Here is a 20067-nt window from a genome sequence, read left to right on the forward strand (position 1 = left end):
GGTTACAGGGATAAGGTCAGGGAGAGGGTCTGGGTAAGATACTAAGTCAGAGAGTCAGTGCAGACTTGATGGGCCAAATGGCCTCTCCTTTTACAATCAATGTTTATATTGGGGCCCTTTGTAAACAGAGTAAACTCCAGAGAACCCCTGTAAACACTGTACAACAGAGATACATGCCCTGGATGCTCCCTGTTAATACTGACATTCCCACAGATCCCCTGTACATCTAAGGGAAGATATGCTAATAAACTAAGTTAGCATTGAGGTGCTTTATAGATAATGTTTTATTATGAGAATACAGGAACAATTTGTGGAAAAGTGTCTGTGGACAGAATCTAGGGATCTACTGGACTCCTCTCAAGGATGGGACATCAAGTTTAAAACCTATTGATTAAAGAGCTTGTCATCCTGCTGTTAACTCTACATCCGAAAATCAGACTAAAATCATTCACAGTCATTGTGACTTGATCAGATGGAATTTAATGGTTTGCTTTACACATTTTGTTTCCCTTTTCAGTTTGATTTGAGGTTAAAATATGAGAAAAAGATTTCAGTCCCAGGGAGCCACTTCCTGCCTCACTGGTCTTGGCCTGAAACTTTCAAACTGTTCAGCCAAGGCTGGAGGGTTTCAGTCAGATCTCTGTTGTGTTTATGGAAAATATCCACTTGTAGACAATTTCCAGATCTTTTTCTGTGAAGAGAAGCTGAATCTAGAAAAAAAATTAGGAAAATGATTAAAATTGACCATTATTATTAAAAAATATTTGTATTTCACATGCTTGTCTCTCTCAAATATCACTCTGCTTTGGAGGCAAGTCTATCATTAACCTGGAGTCTGAAATTTATTTGTCATTACAATTACTTCCTGATTGGCCTTGGCAATCTAACAGCAACTATCCGTGTCTGGATCTGTCCACTTATTGGACCTCTCCACACATGTGCAACCCGTGCTCCCCTATTACACATACACACAACCCAGGCATGAGTCTTCCACACAGATAAGTATCGTGAACTATGAGGGACATAGTGATAGATTCAAGAGGAAATAGAAGACTAATGAAATGAGCAGATAGGTGGCAGGTGAATTTAATGCAGAGAAGTGTGAAGGGACACATATTGAGATAAAGCTTGAGTAGAGGTAATACAAAATAAAGGGCAAAACTCTAAAGTGAAGGCAGAAGTGGAGAGAACTGGGATTAAACTGTAGACAAATTGTTGACAATGGCAGATAGATTGAGAAAGTAATTAATAAGACATACAGGATCCTAGGCTTTGTAAATAGATGGATGGAGTAAAGAACAAGAAAGTTATAGTGAACCTTTACAAAACACTACTTGGCCTTGACTGGAGTGTTGTGTCCCGGTATCACTGTATTTGCCCCATTATCCATACTAGTGCCATTAAAAATCCTTGTGACATTATCTGTCTTTATCCCAATATTTGTAGTTGCCCCATTAAATGCACTTAACCCATCATTGGTATTTGCCCCAGTATCTCTACTTGCCTCATTAAGTGTTCTTACCCCATTATTGCTATTTACCCCAATATCTCTACTTGCCTCTCATCAATACTTGCAACATTAGCTATTGCCTTTGGCCAATAATTCAGGAGAAAATCTATTGGTACCCAACTTCCTGACATAGGAACAGGAGGCCATTTAGCCCCTCAGGTCTGCTGCACCATTTAAACAGATCATAGTTAATCCAGGGTGAAGTAGCCAATTGGACACAACATTGGTTTGATGACTGAAGGGTTGTTTTTCAAACTGGAGGCCTATGACCAGCTGTCTGCCTCAGGGATCAGTGCTGTGTTCCACCGTTATTTGTTATTTACATTAATAATGAGAATTTAGAAGGCATGATTAGTAAGTTTGCAGATGACACCAAGATTGGTGGAAAAGTGAACAGTGGAGAAGATTATCTAGGATTGCAATAGGATCTTGATCAATTGGGCCAGTGGGCTGATGAATGGCAGATGGAATTTAATTTAGATAAATATGAGGTGATGCATTTTGGTAGATCGAATCGCGGCAGGACCTACTCAGTTAATGGTGGGGCATTGGAGAGAGTTATAGAACAAAGAGATGGAGAGGTACATGTTCATAGCTCCTTGAAAGTGGAGTCACAGGTGGACAGAGTGGTGAAGAAGGCATTCAGAATGCTTGGTTTAATTGGTCAGAACATTGAATACAGGAGTTGTTGAAGTTGTAAAAGACATTAGTAAGGCCACACTTGGAATACCGTACAGTTCAGGTCACCCTATTATAGAAAGGATATTATTAAACTAGAAAAGTGCAGAAAAGATTTACTAGGATGCTACCGGTTCTTGATGGTTTGAGTTATAAGGAGAGGCTGGATAGACTGGGACTTTTTTCCCTGAAGCGTAGGAGGCTTAGGGGTGATCTTATAGAGATCTATAAAATAATGAAGGTCATAGATAAGGTAGAGAGTGAACATCTTTTCCCAAAAGTAGGGGAGTCTAAAACTAGCGGGCATAGGTTTAAGGTGAGAGGGGGGAGATATAAAAGAGTCTAGCAGGGCATTTCTTTCTCTCAGAGGGTGGTGAGTGTCTGGAACAAATTACCAGATGTAGTAGTAGAGGCTGATATAATTTTTGTCTTTTAAAAAGTATTTAGATAGTTACATGGGTAAGATGGGTATAGAGGGATATGGTCCAAATGCAGTAAATTGGGACTATCTTTGGGGTTTAAAAAATAGAGTGGCATGGACAACTTGGGCCAAAAGGCCTGTTTCCATGCTGTAAACCTCTTTTTGACTCTATAGCACAACTCCATTTACTATCCCTTACCTCCAAACCTCCTTTGCCCCAGTGGGAGAAGGGAATCACCAACAGAGTTCATGACTCCTTATCCACGTGTGAGATAGCTGATATAATCTACAGAACTCAAACTGTAAACGTTTTCCAAAAAGTGGTGCAAAATCTAAAACTGTCTTTTGTTTTTTTCCAAATTATGATTACTCACTTATAATAAAAGCTTCAAAATTCCAGGAATATTTTATTTCAAACATGTTGCGTGAGAAGCTAGGTCGCAGGACATCAACTCATTTTGAACGTTCAATGTTAGCCCTTTCCAACTGTGGAGAGAAAGCAAGACCTTAAACACAATCAATCAGTGCCTGCATTCTGTGTTTCTGTGTGCCCCATGGCTGTTTGCACGTGATGTCTGTCTGCACCCAATATCCACCCTGTGTCCATCTGCACCCTCTGTCCGTCTGCACCTGATGTCTGTGTCCCTTATCCGTCTGTGCCCTGTATTCGCCCTCATCTAATATCCCTCTATGCCTTGAGACCGTCTGTGTCTTGTATGTGTCTGTACCCCACACCAGCCTGTCTGGCTGCACTCTGCATCTGTCTGTATCCAGGTGTCAGTGACCCCATGTCTGTCTGAAGGTGCATGCTGGGGTGGTGGGGGGACAAATGAGTCAGATCCTTTTTTGTGGTCACCCTGCTGGCCTCCTGTTCCTCCCAGCAGATGTGTCTTGCTCTTTGTGATTGGACAATGGATCTGTGCCATTGCTTATTATTGGGCAATGGATAAGTACTACTGTTTATGATTGGATAATAGATAAGTGACAATGGATATGTACTGACGTTTGTGATTGGATAAAGTGTCTGTACCACTGTTTGGGATTGGACAATGGGTCGGTACCTTCTCATGCTCTCTGGTTAGCAGGTCATTAATTTCTTCGTTCCATCCCAACATCTTGGAAAATTTCTTCACTCCCTCGACAATATCCCCCAGCTCCACAACATCATTGACTCTCAAAGGATTCCGAGTGACTGATCCCACCAGATCCTGGTTGAAGAGGACTCGAGGTACAGATTTCTTCACCATCTCTGACAAACTTGCAAATGGCTCCACCTGAAAGATTCTTACTGGTGTAAATGATCCACAAATTCAACTGGCTTCAATTATTCATTATCACTTCCAGCTCCTTGCTTAATCCTCAACCAAACTACTCAGCCCACAACCCGCACCCCTGACCTCCCCCACTTCCTCATCCCTGACCGCACACTGCTGACTCTTCCACAGTAAGAAGTCTCACAACACCAGGTTAAAGCCCAACAGGTTTATTTGATAGTAAACACCACAAGCTTTCGGAACGCTGTTCCTTTGTCAAGTGAGTGGAGAGTTCTGGAGAGTGGAGAGTGCACAGAACTCTCCACTTACCTGATTAAGGAACAGCATTCCAAAAGCTTGGTTAATAGGATAGGTCGGGCAGGGGGGGAGGAGCTAGGGAGAGAAGTTGGGTGAGGGTGGATAGATGGGAGGGTGAGAGAGGATAGATTGGGGCGTAAAGAGATTGGGGATGTGGAGATGAAGGCTGAGGACTGAGGAGTTGGATGTTAGATCAAGGTCAGGCGTTTAAGGTGTTAACACTGCAATGAAGTTACTGTGAAAATCCCCCAGTCGCCACACTGCAACGCCTGTTTAGGTACGATGAGGAAGAATTTAGCATATAAACCTGTTGAACTTTAACCTGGTGTTGTGAGACTTCTTACTGTGTTTACCCCAGTCCAATGCCGGCATCTCCACATCATGACTCTTCCACACCCATGGCACAGAGGTTAGTCTGCTGCCTCACAGCGCCAGGAACCCGGGTTCAATTCTTGGCTTGGGTCACTGTCTGTGTGGAGTTTGTATGTTCTCCCCGTGTCTGCATGGGTTTCCTCCAGATGCTCCAGTTTCTTCCCACAGTCTGAAAGACACGCTGTTTAGCACTGGCCATGCTAAATTCTTCCTCATCGTACCTAAACAGGCATTGCAGTGCGGCGACTGGGGGATTTTCACAGTAACTTCATTGCAGTGTCAACACCTTAAACGCCTGACCTTGATCTAACATCCAACTCCTCAGTCCTCATCCTTCATCTCCACACCCCCAATCTCTTTACGCCCCAATCCATCCTCTCTCACCCTCCCACCTCCCCACCCTCACCCAACTTCTCTCACTAGCTCCTCCCCCTCTGCCTGACCTATCCTATTAACCAGGCTGTGAGTTCATTGTTGTTCAAGATTTCACCTTTACCTATAATTTACTGCATTTCCCAAACTACAGCTTCATGACAGAAGGACAGGTTTTTACCCCTGCATTCACTATCCCAGTCTGGGAACCCCTGCGAATGTCCCCTCTCCCACCCCAACCGCAGGGCCCCTGATCTCCCAACATTGAGGCCACCCTTCCCACTCCACCACCCCAGGACATGGGGACTGATGGTGTCACTCAGGATCAGTGCCCATCGCCTGACCGAAACTGAGATCAATCGGTCTATCGACTCTAATCCCCACAACAAATGACCCCCATATCAATCAAGAATTTCAATCAAGCCTTCCTCTCTCCCGGACACCTACCTTGTCATTCGACCTCCTCCCAAACCCAAGTGCAGACCATAGAATCATGGAACAGAATCATGGAATTCTTACAGTGAGAAGAAGGACCTGAACTGACAACAATCCCACCCAGGCCCTATCCCAGTAACCCCACGTGTTTACCCCACTAATCCCCCAGCACAAAGGGGCAATTTAGCATGGCCAATCCACCTAAACTACACATTTTTGGACTGTGGGAGGAAACTGGAGCACCCGGAAGAAATACTCATGGACATAGGGAGAACATGCAACTTCCACACGGACACCTGAGGCCAGAATTGAACCTGGGTCCCTGGCGCTGTGAGGCAGCAGTGCTAACGACTGTACCACCCTGCTGCCCGAGCCCAACTTTTTGATCATTCTGGGTTCCAGTGGGGAGCCTCTCACACTGTGGGGTTAAAATACCTGGTGGATTCAGGTCAGTTCAGATCTGGGCCTGCTCATTGCTGTGAGAAAAAGATGAACAGGCTGACAATGCAGAGACAGCCAAACAGACTCACCCCCAGAGATTGGGGAGAATCACAGGGCAGCCAAGTGTAGTTTGAATTTGGAAGGTGGGTAAATGCCCATTCTGACAGGGTGGGCTGAATGGCCTCTTTCCCTGTTATAACTCCAACATGTTTCTATAAATTGGCTGCTGTGACCAGAGGATAAGGAAGGTTAGGGGAAGGGGATTTAGGGACAGTGGGTATGGAATAGGATCTGCAGAATAGGAGGAAGCGGGCCTGAAGTAGGGTCAGGGAATACAGGGTCAGGGAGCAAGACATAGGCTCAGGGAGGAGGGGAATAGAATCTGGCACATAGGATTACAGGCCATATCTGCACATGCTCACTTTCCTGCAGGGTCATTGGGCAGAAACCTGGGCTTCTGCTCCTCCCCCATCTCCTGGGATCTCAGTTGAGTCCAGCTCACTCACTAAAAACTCCATCTTCTGAGAAATGTTGAAGATCCAAAGATATTCCCCCATCACCTTTGTCCTCGGTGACATTGCTCCCCAATGGATTCCACTTCAATTTCTCATCCTCATTAACAAAATCCTCCAAATCCCATTCGGAATCTTGATCTGGATTTTGTGCTGCAGTCTCTGGAGTGGGATTTGAACTCATGACTCAGGGAGTGCTGTCCACTAAACCACAGCTGGTCAGTGAGATTAGGACAATAAGATTTAACACACAAACAAGTGAAGTCACTTCCCCAGAAAAGATGGGAAAAATTCCCAACTATCTCCCAGCTCCAATCACAGCTACTGTCAGGTCAGTGAATAGTCAGTGTCTGTTCAGTACCAAGTCGGTGTCCAGTCAGTGTCTTGCCCATTTCAGTCAGTGTCTGGTCCATTCTGGTTAGTGTCTGGTCAGTATTAAGTCGGTGTCTGGTCAGTGTCAGATCAGTGTCCAGTCAATGTCTGGCCACTATCAGGTCAGCATCCAGTTAGGGTCTGGTCAGTATCAGTTCAGCGTCCAGTGTCCAGTCGGTATCTGGTCAGTATCCAGTCAGAATCAGGTCAGTATCAGGTCTGCATCCAGTCAGTGTCCAGTTAGTGTCCGGTTAGTGTCTGGTCAGTATCAGGTTTGCATCCAGTCAGTGTCCAGTTAGTGTCTGGTCAGTATTAAGTCAGTGTCTGGTCAGTGTCAGTCCATTTCAGTGGCTGGTCCATGCCGATTAGTGTCTGCAGGTCAATGCCTCTTCAGATTCTGGCCAGCTCAGTGTACGCTGAGCTTGTAATGAATATCCAGTCAATGTGAGAGTGTCCACTAATTCTTGGGTCAATGTCCAGTCAGTGTATGATCAATGAATGGTCACTGTGACTGTGTCTGATCTGTGTCTGGTCCATGTCTGGCCAATTTCTGGTCACTGTCCACTTGGTATTGGGTCAATGTCCTGTCAGTTTTTGGTCTATATCTACTTGGTATGTTAGGTCAATGTTGGGTCAGTGCCAGGTTAGTGTCCTGTAACTGTCTGGTTCATGCTGGTCAGTGTTAGTGTAAAATCTGGTCAGCAAATGGTCAATGTCAGCTCAGTGCATGGTGAGCCTGCGGTTAGTGTTTAGTCAGTGCGACAGTGTCTAGTCAGTCTTAGGTCTCCGTCCAGTCAGTGTGACTGTGACTAGTTAGTATCTGGCGCATGTCTGGTCAGTGTCTGGTCGTTGTGATTACATCTGGTGAATATCCCAGCCATGTCTGCTCAGTATCTCACCTCGAGTGATGTCCCCAGGATGATCAGCAGGTCTGCGGAAGGCAAGTCGATTAGGTACTGGTAGAAGTTTGCTGGCAACCGTTCCCCAAAGAAGACAATGTTGGGTTTGATTACCCCAGAACAGGAGGGACAGTGAGGTACCTTCTTCTCCATCACATCTGCCTGCAATCAAACTCAGGGTAGAGAGAGGATTAAGGACACATGAACATGCAGAACATAACACAATGCAGCCTCCTCAGTGGGCAGGTCAAACCTCCCCTTCTCACCCTCCCATCTCATCCCTCCCCACCCGTCTCCATCATTCTCTTTACTCTATCATCCCTCCCCCTTATCCTTCACCCCATCACCTATTCTCTCCTTACTCCACCATCCCTGCCCCTCATGCCATTACTCCTCATCCTATAACCACGCACCCCCTAAACCACTATACTCAATCATCATTTTCTCAGGGTTAATGTGCAGGTTCAGTCAACAATTAGGAAGGCAAATGCAATATTGGCATTCTTGTTGAGAGGGCTAGAATACAAGAGCAGGGATGTACTTCTGAGGCTGTATAAGGCTCTGCTCAGATCCCGTTTGGACTATTGTGAGCAGTTTTGGGCCCTGTATCTAAGGAAGGATGTGCTGGCCTTGGAAAGGGTCCAGAGGAGGTTCACAAGAATGATCCCTGGAATGAAGAGGTTGTCGTATGAGGAACGGTTGAGGACTCTGGGTCTGTGCTTGTTGGAGTTTAGATGGATGAGGGGAGATCTTATTGAAACTTACAGGATACTGCAAGGCCTGGATAGAGTGCATGTGGAGAGGATGTTTGCACCAGTAGGAAAAACTAGAACCAGAGGGCACAGCCTCAGGCTAAAAGCACGATCCTTTAAAACAGAGATGAGGAGGAATTTCTTCAGATAGAAATTAGTAAATCTGTGGAACTCATTGCTGCAGAAGGCTGTGGAGGCCAGGTCATTGACTGTCTTTAAGATAGGATAGATAGGTTCTTGATTAATAAGAGAATCAGAGGTTATGGGGAAAATGCAGGAGAATGGGGATGAGAAAAATATTAGCCATGATTGAATGGCGGAGCAGATTCGATGGGCCGAGTGGCCTAATTATCCTCTTGTGTCTTACAGTCTTATGGTCTTATCCCACACCCCTGCCCCATAACATCCTTTACTCTCCTCCTCTCACTTTGTTCCCCATTCCCTGAATCCCATCATACCTCAGCTGTTATCACTTTCAACTCCGCATTTCTGCCTGCTTTCCCTCACAACCTTTTCCACCCCATCCAAAACCCACTTAGCCTCAGCCCCTTTCCCTAACCCCTCTCCCCTTCTCTTCATTCTCTCCCCAGAGCTCCTCTCTACCACTCAACTTGCCCCATCCCCACTAATACTCTCCCCCTCCACTTTTGCATATTCTTCCCTCTCTGACAAAGGGTCATCCAGACTCAAAACGTTGGCTTTATTTTCTCTTCCCAGATGCTGTCAGAACCTGCTGAGATTTTCTAGCATTTTCTGTCAGTGTCCGGGGCCGGTCAGACTTAGTGTCCGCGGTGGTCTGGGCTCAGTGTCCGCGGTGGTCTGGGCTCAGTGTCCGCGGTGGTCTGGATTCACATTCCATGGTGGATCTGACTTTGTGCCTGAGGCTTTGTGCTATGTCAGGCTCAGTAATGTTCAGCTAATGTTGACTTACCCTCAGCTGTTCCCAGGAGAATTTCTTCAGGCAGACAGTGCAGGTTGCAGTGGCAAATGTTCCATGAGCTTCCACTAATTTGTCCAGTGGGATTCCAGCCTCTGAAAGACAGTTAGGGATTGTGGCATTAATTAATTGATTCCAACATGGGCACCTCCACACTACTTAGTGCGAATAACCTCCTCCTGGCACTAAGTTGATCTTTCTCTACACCCTAGCTATGACTGTAACACTACATTCTGCACTCTCTCCTTTCCTTCTCTATGAATGGTATGTTTTTGTCTGTATAGCATGTAGGAAACAATAATTTTAACTGTATACTAATATATGTGACAATAATAAATCAAATCAAATCAAAATCAAATTCAACCTCTTGAACTATTTAAATCAGAACAAGAGGAGGCCATTCAGCCCTTTAAGCCTGTTACAAAATAACAGGAGAAAGCCACTCAGTCCTTGGGGTTCCTCTGCCATTCTATAAGATTTGCACCTATATTTACCCACTGTTACTCCCTGATACCCTTGCTATCATTCTCTTGAAAGCTCCAATTGTATACAGCATCCGCCACCATTCGCATGTTCTACGTTTCCCCAATCCTTTGGAAAACATCCTTCCTGATTTCACTCCGAACTTCGAGTTCTATTTCCTTATTTCACCAACACTTAAAGTTGCTTACTGCGCTCCAGGCCATCAATGTTCTGAGTGTACATTCGTAGCAGTAACTCCTTCTGGTGTAAAACTCTGACAAAGTAATGGGTGAAGTTGGGTTTGCAGGTTTCAGGATAGAGCTGCTTGGCCAGAGCAAAGAAAGGTTTTGGATTGTGGAAGAAGTAATTAATTTCAAAGATAGCTTCAGGGTACGGGATGTCATATTTCTGTAGATTATCATACAGCCCGCTCCCTGGTGACCTGAATAGGAAAGAATGGAAATTAACATTAAAGCAGCTAAAGAGTGAACTGGGATCACTTACACACAACTTGTTACTTTATCGACCTAGATAGGATGGTAGAACAACAAATCTGAACACAACAATCTTAAACAAACATTTCCAAAAGTGAGGCAAAAGTCAGTCATCTGCTGCTGTTCATTCTAACCTGGAGACTATGTTGGAGAACAACAATAACTGGTTCACATTAAATTCGGTCACCTTTTTCAGACCAGTCCCTTCCAGAGGTACCTGAGCAGTTAGTCTTGTGCTCAGGACCTTGATATCACTTGGAGATACAAAGAGGCGGCAAGGTGGCACAGTGATTAGCACTGCTGCTTCACAGCGCCAGGGATCTGGGTTCGATTTCTGGCTTGGGTCACTGTCAATGTGGAGTCTGCATGTTCTCCCCGTGTCTGCATGGGTTTCCTCCAGGGGCTCCGTGTTCCTCCCACAGTCCAAAGATGTGTAAGTTAGGTGAATTGGCCATGCTAAATTCTCCATCAGTGTACCCGTACAGGAGACTAAGGGTTTTTCACAGTAACTTCATTTAGTGTGACTAATAAATAGACTTTAACTTTAAATACTTCAGCCTTCCTGGGTAAATACTTTCTCTCTTCACAATGGTTAATCTGTCAGGAGAACCTCAGAGCACCAATAGAGGGCAGCATTGAACCAACATTGGGCCAAAATCCATTGAATTTATAGAGGGGGAGAGAGTTACAAGGAAAGTGTTGCAGGGAGGGACCAGAGTTACCATGGCCAGAAACATTCACTGAAAATCACAATCTAAAAATGATGGCAAAGATCTAAACCCTAAACCACAAATCTGAGATAAATAAAGTGTCTTTTCAGTTACTTTTATGTTTAGGAGCAAGGAGATAAGTTTTACATAGAAACAGAGAAACTAGAAGCAGGAGTGGGCCATTCAGCCCTTCAAACCTGCTCAGCCGTTCATTCTGATCATGACTGATCATCAAAATCAATATCCTGATCCCATCTTTCCCCCATATCCCTTGATCTCCTTAGCCCCAAAAGCTCCCATCCATTGATTCTGTCGACACTTTCTGCTGCCTCGGCAAAGCAGCCAGCATAATTAAGGACCCCACGCACTTGGACATTCTCTCCTCCACCTTCTTCCATCAGGAAAAAGATACAATTCTGAGGACGTACCAACTGACTCAAGAACAGCTTCTACCTTGCTGCCATCAGACTTTTGAATGGACCTACCTCGCACTAAGTTGATCTTTGTCTACAACCTAGCTATGACTGTAATATTTCATTCTGCACTCTCTCCTTTCCTTCTCTGTGAATCGTATGCTTTGTCTGTACAGCGTGAAAGAAACAATACTTTTCACTGTATGTTAATACATATGACAATAATAAATCATATCTAATCAAAAATCAAAAGCTATATCTAATGTCTTCTTGAAATCACAATGTTTTGGCCTCAACTACATTCTGTGGCAGTGAATTTCACAGATTTACCACTCCCTGGGTGAAGAAATTTCTCCTCACCTGAATCCTAAAAGGTTTACCTCTTCCTCTCAAACTATGACTCCCCTACCATTGGGAACATTCTTTCTGAATCTACCCTGTCTAACCCTGTTAGAATTTTATAAGTTTTGATGAAAATTTTCTGTTAGTTTGTTCAGATTAAAAACAACCAAAGGAACATGAGAAACACTCACAATGGACGTGACAAAACAGCAGATTCAGGAGAAGATCTCAGTTTGAGAAGGCGAAAAAGACAGGAAGTTGTGTCAGAGAAGGTGTGGATGAGATAGGAGAGAGGAAAGGCAAAGGGTTGAGAAAGCTAGGGAACGGGTAGAAACATTGCTGAGGTCTTGCTGCGGCTGTATAGGGCATTGGTGAGGCCGCAGCTGGAGTACTGTGTGCAGTTTTGGGCGCCGTACTTACGCAAGGATATTTTGGCCTTGGAGGGAGTGCAGAGGAGGTTTACTAGGCTGATGCCGGAGTTGAGGGGGTTGAGCTATGAGGAGAGACTGAATAAATTAGGCTTGTACTCGTTAGAGTTTAGAAGAATGAGGGGAGATCTCATTGAGACGTATAAGATGATGAATGGGATGGATAGGATAAAGGTGGAGAGACTCTTCCCGCTCAGAAAGGATAGTAGGACTAGGGGGCACAGCCTCAAGATAAAGGGGGGGGGCGGTTTAGAACGGAGTTGAGGAGGAACTTCTTCACTCAAAGGGTGGTGAATCTCTGGAATTCTCTGCCCGTTGAAGTGGTGGAGGCTGCCTCGCTAAATATTTTTAAGACGCGGGTTGATGGGTTTTTGATAAGAGAGGGGATTAAGGGTTATGGGGAGAGGGCGGGAATGTGGAACTGAGCCAAGACAGATCAGCCATGATCTTATTGAATGGCGGGGCAGGCTCGAAGGGCTAGTTGGCCTACTCCTGCTCCTATTTCTTATGTTCTTATAATAAAGCAAGCAGCAAAGCTGATCAACTTGTTCAAGTTACAAACTTGAATAAGCGGGAATAATTTCAACATTTTCAGATGACACAAAACTCATAAATATGATAAAACAAGGAGGATAGTAGCACATTTCAGGTGGACATAGATATGCTGGTGAAAGGGGCAGATACAGAGCAAAATGTAATTCAACACAGAGAAGTATGAGGTGATACCATATGGTAGTAAAACTGAGAAGAGACAAAAAACATGGTCGGGGGCAGGATGTACTTATTGCAATAGAACCAGGGATGAAAAACTTCAGCTGTGTGGAGAGACTGGAGAAACTGGGATTGTTCTCATTAGACTAGATAGTTAAAGGGAAATTTAATAGAAGTATTTAAAATTAAAATGATGTTCATAGAGTAAATGAGGAGAAGTCATTTCCAGTGGCAGGAGGGTCAGTATGCAGAGCGCACAGATTTAAAATGATAGGCAGAGGGGAGATGAGAATTGTTTTGCACAGAGAGTTGTGGTTGTCTGGAACACACTCTCTGAAAGGGCGGGAGAAACGGGTTCACTAATAACTTTCAAAAAGAAATTGAATAAAACTTGAAGCAGAAAAATTGTATCTTTATGTTGTGCCAAATGTTATGTCTCCAAATTTGGTCATCAGAGCCTTTGGTCATCAGAAAAATTTTGAAATGCGGCCCTCAACAGGAAAAGGTTAGACAAGCCAACTCCAAACACTAAACTACTGGAAGGAAACCAGAGATTTATGTCCCTGCTTTCGGAACTGAAGAGGCCATTCAACTCCTTGAGCTCGTTCTGCCATTCAATTAGATCATGATAAATGGCCCCTTACTGTCTAAAGATGTGTAGGCTAGGCATAAATGTGATAAATATGCAGGTACAGGGGATAGGGTGGTGCGGTTCAGGGGCACCTGGGTAGAGTGCTTTTTTGGAGAGCCAGTCCAGACTCAATAAGCCAAATGGCCTCCTTCTGCACTGTAGGGATTCTATGGTTCTGTGTAAGTTAACTTCAACTATTGCCTTGGTCCTACAATCCTCAATATATTACTATAACAAAAATCTATCAGTCTTGGTCTTGAAATTTTGAATTGCTCTACACTGTCCAATCAGAGGGGAAGGCAAGAAATTTCTCTGGTTGATATGTAAATACGGTCCTTAGCTCATTATTGGTTGCTTGTTAGTGCTCCTATAGTTGCATGTTGCTGCGACATTCCCAGTGATCTCTGGGTGCGGCAAGGTTACCTAAAATCGGGGATTCCACTGGGTGTACTGATCCCAGCACCAGACATCACCACGATCCTGCGGCACTCCTTGTTCTGAATGCGCCTCGCAATGTCTTCAAGTGACTTCACTTCTTCACCACTTCCTTTCCCACTAATGATGTACCGTACAGAAGATGAGGTTGATGGAAGGTTCACACATCGGTTTCTGTAACAATAGATACAGCATCCATAAAATCATAGGATCCCTACACTGAAGAAAAAAGCTATTTGGCCCATCAAGTCTGCACCAACTCTCTGAAAGACCATCCCACCCAAGCCCACCCCACCATTTCTGTAACCCCACACATTTACCATAGCTGATCCACCTAACCTACACATCTTTGGACATTAAAGGACAATTTAGCATAGCCAATCCACCCAGCCTGGACACCTTTGGTCTGTGGGAGGACCTTGATGAAATATTAGAGAGAACCCATGCAGACACAGGGAGAATGTGCGGAGTCCGCACAGTCATGCCAGGCCAGAATTGAACCTGGATCCCTGGTGCTGTGAGGCAGCAGTGCTAACCACTTTGCCAGCATTCCACCCTGGGTTAGACTGGACTAGCTTCTCCCTTGAGCAGCTCCAAATCTTGTATTGCGACTTTCCGTGAACTTTTGTAAGGCAACTTGTTGTCAGCCAGAAGGTCAAACAGCATACCACCCTCAAGTAACAATCAGAATGCAGAATCAATAGTGAGCAGTGCAGTTTGAATCAGTGTAAAATAGTCAATTCAATGTCAACACTACTTTGCCCCCTATATCACACCTGTCCATAATAATTGAACGCTGAAGCTCTCAGTGAGGAGCAGGTGGTGTGAACCTTCTCAACGAGCAGGGCCGTTAAGATAACAGCTTCCTGATTCCTGCATTTGACTGCGATGGTGTGAATGATGATACTAGCACTGCCATTATTACGGTCACAATATCCAGCTCTTCAATATCAGACAGTGCAAATACAACTGATGTTTATATGCCCATACCTTGAAGTTTTACTGTACGCCTGCCTCTGGATACTAAGCCTTGCCAGAATCCTGGTTTGGAAATTCCTTATGCAGGTGTGATTATACTGTAGACATCGGGAAGCAAAGAGACCAGGCAATGTCCAGGTGAAACTGTGGTACAACGCAAAATTCATGCTGCTGACTGAAATAAAGGTAGAATATGATTCAATTCTCATATATCTGCCGTGACTCTGTAGGTAGCACTCTCACCTCCGAGTCAAAGGTCATGAGTTCAAATATTACAATGTGGATACACCGGCACACTTTTTACTTCAAATATTACTCCAGAGACTTGAGCATAAAATCCAGAATGACACTACCAATGCAGCATTGAGGGACCGCTTCACTATTAGAAACTCAGTACTGAAGGTACATTGTATTGTCAAAGAATCAATACTGAGGGACAGCTGCATTGTCAGAGAGTCAATACTGAGGGAGCGCTGTACTGTCAGAGGGTCAGTACTGAGGGAGTGCTGTACTGTCAGAGGGTCAGTACTGAGGGAGTGCTGCATTGTCAGAGAGTCAATACTGAGGGAGCGCTGTACTGTCAGAGGGTCAGTACTGAGGGAGCGCTGCACTGTCAGGGGGTCAGTACTGAGGGAGCGCTGCACTGTCAGGGGGTCAGTACTGAGGGAGCACTGCACTGTCAGGGGGTCAGTACTGAGGGAGCACTGCACTGTCAGAGTGGCAGTACTGAGGGAGTGCTGCTCTGTCAGACAGTCAGTGCTGCGGGCAAAAGAAAATGCTGAAAAAAGTGCTAAATGTCTGGCAGCATCTGTAAGGAGAGAAAAGAACTTACGTTTTGAGTCCAGATAATTCTTTGTCAAAGCTTTGATTAATTAAACATCATGATATCATGCTGGCCGTTCACTTATTGGCAACCAGCGTGATCCACATCCTCATTGGGTCAGCAGGGTCGGTGGGGGTGGGCATGCACCCTTGGGTGCTGCGTCTAATGGGAAAATATTTTACCTGCATCAACCGTATCTATCCCTTTAAGTATGTCATAGGTTCAATGAAATTGCCTCTCATTCTCTGAAACATTAGACAATACAGGCCCACATTCCTCAATTTCTTTTCACAGGACAATCTTATCATTCCAACATGGTGGCACAGTGGTTAGCACTGCTGCCTCACAGTGCCAAGGACACAGGTTCAATTCCCAGCTTGGGTCACTGTCTATGCGAAATCTGCACGTTCTCCCTGTGTCTATGTGAGTTTCCTCCTGGTGCTCCAGTTTCCTTCCACAGTCTGAAAAATGTCCTGGTTAGGTGCACTGGGCATGCTAAATTCTCCTCGGTATACCCGAATAGGCGCCGGCCGGAGTGTGGTGACTAGGGGATTTTCACAGTAACTTCATTGCAGTGTTAACGTAAGCCTACTTGTGTCTAATAAATTTTAAAACTCTCTGTTTTATGCCTGTGAACTGGGATGTACACAGAGTCATCGAGTTTTACAGCACAAAAAGAGGTCTTTCAGCCCATCATGACTGCACCCGAGTCAGGCACCTATTTAATCTAATTCCATTTTCCAGCAATTGTATGCCATGGCATTTCACTAAATACTTATTAAATATTGTGAAGGTTCCTGCTTCTATCTTCCTTTCAAGTAGTGAGTTCTGGATTCCCACCATCCTATGGTTAAAATAGTTATTCCTCAAATCCCCTTTAAATCTCCTGCCCCTTATCTCAAATCTATGCCCCTCCCTCCCATTCATTGACTCTACTAAGGAGAAAAGTTTCTTCCTACATACTCTATGTCTCTCATAATTTTGTACGCCTCAATCAGGTCCCCCCTTGGCCTTCTCTGCTCTAAGGAAAGCAACTCTAGCCTAACCATCTTCTCTTCATACCTGAAACACTCCAGCCCAGGCAACATCCTGGTGAATCTCCTCTGCACCTTTCCTAGTGCAATCACATTCTTCCAGTCATGCGACAACCAGACTGCACACAGTAATCTAGTTGCGGCCTAAGAAGTGTTTTATGCACCTCCATCATAACCTCTCTGCCATTATATTCTATGCCTCAGCTAATGAAGGCAAGGATCCAATATGCCTTCTTAACCACCTTATCTACTTGTCTTGCTGCCTTTGGGATCTTTGGACATGCACACCAAGGTCCCTCTGGTCCTCTGTACTTCCTTGCATCCTGTCATTCATTGTGTATTCCCTTGCCTTGTTAGTCCTCTCAAAATGCATCACCTCACACTTTTCAGGGTTTAATTCCATTTGTACTTTCAGTCTATCTGACCTGCATGTCTATATCATCCTATAATGTAAGGCTTTCCTCCTCACTATTTCCCACACCAATTTTCATATAATCTGCAAACTTGTTGATCATATCTCCCACATTCATGACCAGATCATTAATATACACACAAACAGCAAAGGACCCAGCACTGACCCCTGTGGTGCACCACTGGACACAGGCTTCCAGATAAAAAAACAACTTTCGATCATTAACCTTTGCCTTCTGGCACTGAGCCAAATTTGGATTCAATTTGCAAAATTGCCCTATATCCCATGAGCTCTTAGCTTCTTGATCGGTTTCCCATGTGGGACCTTGTCAAAAGCCTTACTGAAGTCCATGTAGATCACATCAATTGCAATGCTGTCATCTACACAGCTCGAGAAATTCAATCAAATTTAGAATCATAGAATTCCTATAGTACAGAAGAAGGCCATCGAATCTGCACTGACAACAATCCCACCTATCCCTGTAATCCTCATATTTACCCCTTTAATCCCTCTAACCTATGCATCCTGGGACACCAAGGGGCAATTTAGCATGGCCAATCAACCTAACCCGCACATCTTCGGACTGTGGGAGGAAACCAGAGCGCCCGGAGAAAACCCACACAGACACAGGAAGAATGTGCAAACTCCACACAGACAGTGGCCCAAGCCAGAATCGAACCCAGGTCCCTGGAGCCGTGAGACACCAGTGCTAACCACTGTGCCACCATGCCACCAGTAATTTGTTCAGTATGAGCAGCTCCTCACAAAGCTATGCTGACAATCCTTGATTAATTCTTGCCTTTCCGAGCGGAGATTAATTCCTACCACTGATGTTAGACTCACTGGCCTTTAATTACTCAGTTTTTCCCTTCTTGGCTTCTTGAATAATAGCACCACACAAGTATCTTAGGCCTTCAGTCCCTAAAGTGTAGAAGAAAGAGAGGTGATCTCACTGAATACACTGCATATAAAATCTTTAAAGGGTGTGATGGAATAAGATGCTGAGAGGCAGTTTCCACTGGCTGGGGAATCTGGTAAGCTACCGACTCCAAGTGGAGGAGAATCTAGAACGCAGAGTGGGAGACAAAGAGTCTCAGGATAAGGGAGTTGATTATTTAAGATCAAGACAAGGAGAAGTTCACTCATCCTGACGTTGACTCTATTTTCTCTCCGCAGATGCTGTCAAACCTGCTGAGACTTTCCAGCATTTTTTCTGTTTTTGTTTCAGATTCCAGCATCCGCAGTATTTTTGCCTTTATATATTAAGGAGGAGAAAGGCATTTTGCTTTATATTAACCCCCACCCACTGAGGAGAGTTGTGTATCTTTGGGTTTCTCTACCCTGCAGCACTTTGACTGCTTCGTCATCGAGTACATACAAGGCAGAGGTCGGTTGATTTTTGGATACCAGGCGATCGGAGTGGAGGAGTGGCGGGGGGGGAATGAGATGGAAAGCGGGCTCCTCCTGAATGGCACAGCAGGCTCCAGGGGCCTCGGGGCCTGCTCCTACTCCTGCACCTTGTGGGTGTTGGGGGCTGTTCCCCGGGATTTACCTGTTGCTAAGCGCTGTCTCTGGCTGATGGCTGGGTTCTAATCAGCCTCCCCTCCCCCTGGGGGACAGGGGTGAAAGGGCTCCAGCTACCATAACTTTCCAAACAGCAGCACCACCAGAATCTAACCCAGCCGCACTATTATTGTTATTTTTATCACAAGCAGGCTTACATTAACACCTCAATGAAGTTACTGTGAAAATCCCCTAGTCACCACACTCCGGTGCCTGTTCGGCTACACTGAGGGAGAATTTAGCATGGCCAATGCACATAACCAGCACGTCTTTTGGAAGGAAACCGCAGCACCCGGAGGGAACCCACGCAGACATGGGGAGAACATGCAGAGTCTGCACAGACAGTACCTCAAGGCCGGGATTGATCCCTGGCGTTGTGAATGCTAACCTCTGCGCCACCAGTGTTGCACTTATGGATGGCTCCATGTCATCAGGTGTGTCAGGATTGTCCTGGAGGGAGGTGGTTGAAGATTGATTTCCAGTAAGAAGTCTCACAGCATGAGGTTAAAGTCCAACAGGTTTATTTGGAATTGTGAGCTTTCAGAGCGTTGCTCCTTCATCATCATCATCATTCACCTGATGAAAGAGCAGCACCCCGTAAGCTCATGATTCCAAATAAACCTGTTGAACTTTAACCTGGTGTAATGAGCCTTCTGACTGTGCACACCCCAATCCAACGTCGGTATCTCCACATCTTGATTTCCAGGACACTGTAAAATTCAGAAAAAAAAAGGCATCGTGGCATTGGCATCAATGATGTAGATCATAGAATCATAGAATCCTACAGTGCAGAAGGAGGCAGTTCGGCCCATCAAGTCTGCACTGACCACAATCCCAACCAGGCCCTATCCTCATAACCTTATGCATTTATCCTAGCTGGTCTCTCTGAGACCAGGGGCAACTTAGCATGGCCAATCCAACTAACCTGCCTATCTTTGGACTGTGGGAGGAAACTGGAACACCCGGAGGAAACCCACACAGACAGTGACCCAAGCTGGGAATTGAACCTCGATCCCTGGCTCTGTGAGACAGCATTGATAACCACTGTGCTGTTTTCTTTGGGCATCTTTTGTGATGACGTGGAGATGCTGGCGTTGGACTGGGGTAAACACAGTAAGAAGTCTCACAACACCAGGCTGAAGTCCAACAGGTTTATTTCGTAGCAAACGCCACTAGCTTTCGGGGCTCTGCCCCTTCCTCAGATGAGTGGGGAGTTCTGATCAGACTTCTTACCATCTATTGTGAACCATCAGCCATCTGAAATGGATGGGGCAGCTTGTTGATGTCAGTGCCTCTGCTGAAGGATGTTAAACTGAAGCTGTAGTCAGTAGGATGTTGAAGTTCAGGACTGGATTGAAA

At 45.1% G+C, this 20067-nt stretch overlaps 1 protein-coding gene across 2 annotated transcripts; it reads right to left on the reverse strand.

Annotated features, from left to right (window-relative positions):
* Positions 1-457: 457 nt before the first annotated feature.
* On the reverse strand, positions 458-20052 carry sirt3 (sirtuin 3). 2 transcript variants are annotated; one of them, XM_080190119.1, is made up of 9 exons: positions 19942-20052; positions 14889-15051; positions 13887-14072; positions 9944-10176; positions 9267-9367; positions 7584-7745; positions 3671-3883; positions 2984-3095; positions 458-710 (listed from the first exon to the last, which is right to left on the reverse strand). In XM_080190119.1, exons 2-8 carry the CDS (start codon positions 15041-15043, stop codon positions 3063-3065), a joined length of 1083 nt encoding a protein of 360 aa, XP_080046245.1. In that variant the 5' UTR covers positions 15044-15051; positions 19942-20052; the 3' UTR covers positions 458-710; positions 2984-3062. The 2 variants fall into 2 exon arrangements, with proteins under 2 accessions (XP_080046245.1, XP_080046244.1); XM_080190118.1 differs by lacking the exon at positions 19942-20052 and adding an exon at positions 18698-18770.
* Positions 20053-20067: the final 15 nt, after the last annotated feature.

This window comes from Carcharhinus amblyrhynchos, chromosome 6 (genome assembly GCF_965287045.1).
Source record: "Carcharhinus amblyrhynchos chromosome 6, sCarAmb.v2.hapA, whole genome shotgun sequence".
NCBI lineage: Eukaryota > Metazoa > Chordata > Chondrichthyes > Carcharhiniformes > Carcharhinidae > Carcharhinus > Carcharhinus amblyrhynchos.